This window comes from Megalopta genalis, chromosome 15 (genome assembly GCF_051020955.1).
Source record: "Megalopta genalis isolate 19385.01 chromosome 15, iyMegGena1_principal, whole genome shotgun sequence".
Classification (NCBI taxonomy): domain Eukaryota; kingdom Metazoa; phylum Arthropoda; class Insecta; order Hymenoptera; family Halictidae; genus Megalopta; species Megalopta genalis.
Genome location: NC_135027.1, coordinates 3,032,319 through 3,036,925, shown reverse-complemented (window position 1 = coordinate 3,036,925; position 4,607 = coordinate 3,032,319). Strand labels below are relative to the sequence as shown.

The 4,607-nt window shown below is 45.1% G+C and overlaps 1 protein-coding gene across 1 annotated transcript; it reads right to left on the bottom strand.

Moving 5' to 3' along the window:
• Positions 1-2,459: 2,459 nt before the first annotated feature.
• Positions 2,460-4,285, bottom strand: Obp9 (odorant binding protein 9). Its single transcript, XM_033485749.2, has 5 exons — positions 4,110-4,285; positions 3,978-4,035; positions 3,468-3,662; positions 3,327-3,391; positions 2,460-3,264 (listed from the first exon to the last, which is right to left on the bottom strand). Exons 1-5 carry the CDS (start codon positions 4,161-4,163, stop codon positions 3,238-3,240), a joined length of 399 nt encoding a protein of 132 aa, XP_033341640.1. The 5' UTR covers positions 4,164-4,285; the 3' UTR covers positions 2,460-3,237.
• Positions 4,286-4,607: the final 322 nt, after the last annotated feature.

The following is a 4,607-nucleotide window of genomic DNA, read 5'->3' as shown; positions in this document are numbered from 1 at the left end:
AACGCGCGAAGAAGGCGGTCCACCCCAAGCCTATTGACATTTCGGAAGTTTTAGACGAGTTCCTAATGGTTCAATGATTACCTTGAACCCCGAGCAACAGGCTCTTAAATGTCCGAATGTAATCGGTGCCGAATATCGACCCCTAAAATTCCCACAAAAGTAATTTAATTAATGAAACTCTCTGAAACCAGAAAGTTAACATTTATCGTATGGCAATTTATCGTAGATGGTATTTTAACTCTTCTTCATTGTAAATATGCTACTAAAATTCAGTTCGTTCGAATATGTTGCAATAAAAATGAATTTTGAGAACTAATCTAAAATTAGTATCGCCCGTGTGTGACCGACGCGGTGCTCAATATGTTAAAATAGTTTATAATTTAAAAATCCCGGGACATGGCTATAAATTCATTTCAAGTAATACCTTTTTATACTAATGTATCATACGCCACAGCGAAGAGTTATTTTTAGACCACGTAAGATCCGGACCAATGAGATATTCAAAGTCAATGTCAAAAGAATCACGATGAAAAATATGCGAACAAAGAATGTCAGAAATGTTGGGGGAATAGGAAAAATGTAACTTCCTTATTGACCGCTCTGGGGTTCGTGCTGAGCGGTCTAACACGGTCCACTTACCAGAAGGCAATCTCGCCTTCTCCGCGGCCAGATCCTTCATGAAAACTGTCTTTGTTCTTCAAGGTAGCGGTGCGACATCGGGTCACCTGCCGTCCTAACTTTCTAAACACGTGTCAACGAATGCAGCGAGGCGCTCGAGAGGCTGCGCGACCATAAATTTAACCGAAAGCGAAGCAGCTTCGTATCTGTATCCGTCTTCGAAGTTTAAATAACCTTGAAATAACCTTAAGGATTTGAGTGGATATCGCGATGAAATCGCGCGAAAAGCCTGAAAAATGACGGAACTAACGCTTGCCGACGTTGTCGAAGCCAATTTCTAAGACTCGCGGCACAGGTGGAAATTCAAGCAGCTGGATCGCGCAGAGAAATAGTGCAGGTCTCTTCTGGGTAGCGAGCGCGGGGAAGCAGAAACGCGCGGGAGAAGACAAGGGTCCGCGGCGAGTGGCGCATCATTATCGTCCGTCGTTCGCCACCCTTCCCTTATTTAGCCTCCGCGCTTTTCTCCGTACTTTTGCCACTTATGCGCCGCTCATCAGCACCGCCTTCTCCTCCCTCTTTGTCCTCCCCTCCGTGCACCGTGCACGCCGTCACCGAGAGGAAAGTAACCCTTGCACTTTCTCCTACGCGTTCCCGCGTTCCTCGGTGTTATTTGCGCCCGCGTCTCCGACGTCCTCCCCTCGCCGTGCCCCGTTTTCCGACACCAGAGATTGTTTTAATACCCCGATGGGCAGAACTGTGACCCAGTTCCGCGTGCCGGTGAATACAGACACGACCCGGCGACGTATTCAGAAGTCGGCCGTGAGGCACGCGCGACAACCGTCCCGCCTGCGAAACACCCTACCAACTTCTAATCCTTGCCCGACGATTATCCTCGCACAGGAAAACGTTCCTGGAAGTAATGCATGGTGACGCGTTCTTTGGGGAACATGGGTTTGCAGTCAGCAGAGACCAGGGTTTGGAAAGGTTCCGAAAATTACTGTTTCAAACTGTTATATGTATATCGGTTCTGAAACAGTTATTGAGAACCGAAGAAGTTTCATAACACAATAAAGTCGCCTCAATTTTTCTTCAGCTTGTAAACAAAAGTGGACAATTTGGGAGGAAGAGATATATACGATTATTCGAGCCTTGCGGCGTTTTGATAGTTGTCAACAATTATAAAAGTCTCCCTCTTCCCGAATTGTCCATTTTTGTTTACACGTAAAAGGAAAATTAGGGAGAATTTATTGTAGTTATGAGGTGTATCGGTTCTGACTTATATCGGTTTCGGTTCTTGAGAACCGATATTACATATATCGGTTTTATAACTCTTATTTTTCGGTTCTGGATTTCGGTTATACCTGCACGCATTGGAAAAATTCAATAAAGTGTAAGAGATTGTACGTCTTTTTCCTGTGTGGTGGACAAAAAACAGTACATACATTGACGTAGTCTCAGCTTGTCTGTAATACCAAGTATTTCAGAATCCATACTTTTAATCGCCAAAGGAAATACAATGTATTTGTTAGGTATGATGGAATTAGAACTGAAATCCATAAACTCAGAACCAAGAAATGACATAATAACGGTTCTGAAGAACCGTTGAAGTGTTGAACTGTTGAAGAACCGAAACCGATATCTGATAACAGTTATGAGAACATTTCGGTTCTTTGTAACTGTTTCAAGAACCGAAACCGATATCGTAACTGTTTTCAATCCCTAGTCGAGATAAACTGCGCTTACAATTACAGAAAGGCGCTATACATACATATATCGAGATTCGATAACAGTGGCCTCATTGTTATAGATTTCGAAGAATTTTGAACTAAAGGCTACTCGAATGATTCTTATGTAGTATATTTTTCTAAAACATTACGACCGTTTAAGTGGGGCAGCGGCTCCGGTTACTGTGCCGTAAATGTATAAAATAAACAAAATAAAAGCTAAAAAAGATTTAGCATGTCTTATTGAATAAATACGATGTTACCCGTTTCGCTAAGCTCGTATAAGGTCACAGACGAGATATTTCGCGACGTGCGATGCCACTGACGCGCGTGTTATCCCTCGATCATTATTATGTACATCGAGAGCTTTAATACGAAAAATTTGGTTCCATTGGCACAACATACAAGACGCATGCTAAGTGGTCAAAGACGAATCAAAAACAAAAGCTCGTGTTTACTCATTTGTGCACGATCGGTATTGCATCGCGGGATATCATGTCTCTCTCGAGCGTCATTACGTCGCGAGATATCTCGTCTGTGACCTTATACATTCATTATCGGTGTCGCAATATGTTGCGACGTCCATGGGGTGAAGCGGTTAATTATATCACCGCCCGCAAAACAAATGAAACGCTCTTGATTATCTCACAGTAACCGGCTCCACTGCCCTATGCTTAAACAATGTTCGAAGACACCTTTACAACGCAACAATTTTCTCAATCGTTTTTCTATTTATTCAGAAAATCAGGATTAAACGTTGTCTTCTTCTTCGGTCGTAATTTTCTTAATTTGAACAATCTAATGCGCAGTCTAACGATTGCCAAAGCGCCTCGTCCGCTCTCCCAAAAATCGTGGCAGCTGGTCACGAAAGTTCCTCCGGATCCATAGTGCGGTTCTAGAGGAACGGAACGCTCTGCAGAATCTGTAACGCGAGAGGATATGAACGGGAAGCTCGGGTTTTCGGGAACGAAAGGCAGCACTCACCTCCGGATGATGATTCACGTAACACTTGGCCATCTGAAAGGCCTTATCGCACGGATCGGCCCCGTCTGAAAACAAACGACCCGGTGAAAATGCACATCCGACGCCGACGCGGTCGCTCCGATACACGGGCCATCCACTCACAGACGGATTTGCATTTATTAAACAGCTGTTTCGAGGACTCCTGCATGCTGCGGGGGATGTGCCTGAGCGCTCGTTGCACGTCTATCTCTGCTTTATTGTTCAGGATACCGTGCTTCACCATGAAACACTTCATGTAGCACTTCAGGTTCTGGTCGTCCTGCTGGAAGTCGCCGGCCTTCAACCTCCTCAACGCGACTAAAACAGAAACGAACGCTCTCTGGACTTTTGTCCGGCGAATCTTGTCGCGCGCACGCAATTCGATGAATTCGTCCGAAACCGTTGGCGCGATTCAATTGATCCACGCGAATTCTCGTTCGCTAATTTTCGGCAGTGCAGCGACTTCCTTCGGAATTTCTGTGATTAATTTATCGTATTAGATTTTTCGCGAGAAGTTCGTCGGACCCAGACAAAAGTGAAATCTTCGTGAACTTTCCCTGGAACTTTTCGCTACAACAGATTCACCGCACTCCCGGCGAAGTCTACCAAACTCTCGAATGCTTGATAGATTACCCCAGGTGACCTTCGACTCCTTTCGACAGTCTCTCCTGATGTCCGCGTCGCTCGGATCCTGGAACAGAAGCAGGCACTTTTGCGACAGTTCTGAAAGTGTAAATAAATATACGTATTTCTCCATCCACTCACCAATGAAATTACGACCACCGTTAAGATAAACGGTAACAAACGATGCCCGAACATGTTGCACTGGAATCTTGAAGATCGTGCGGGTCGGTCTCGCAAAAACTGCCAGCCGGAAGAAACCTGTAACTGAACCAGCGGATACCTTATCGGCACGATAACCGATTGTTGTTCCTTATCCGTTCGAATAAAAGTCAAGATTATCGGCCGCCAATGCTGGGGACGTTGGTCGTTTTTTTAGCAATCAATCACGAAAGCGAATGCAAAGCGACTCGATAACGAATAACCGGAAGTCCTCGCGTTTTAGGCACGGCGGCCGTTACGTTCGAATAAATCGGAAGCCGACGTGCACTATCGCCTATCCTACTTATCTTCCAACCTGTCCTCTGCCTGATCGGATTAAGAAAATCAGCATTTTTCCGACGGCCGGTCTTCTCGAGCCCAGACATTAATCATAATCTTGTCAGGGGCTATCGGCGATCAGCGAGATGCACTAAATAGCGG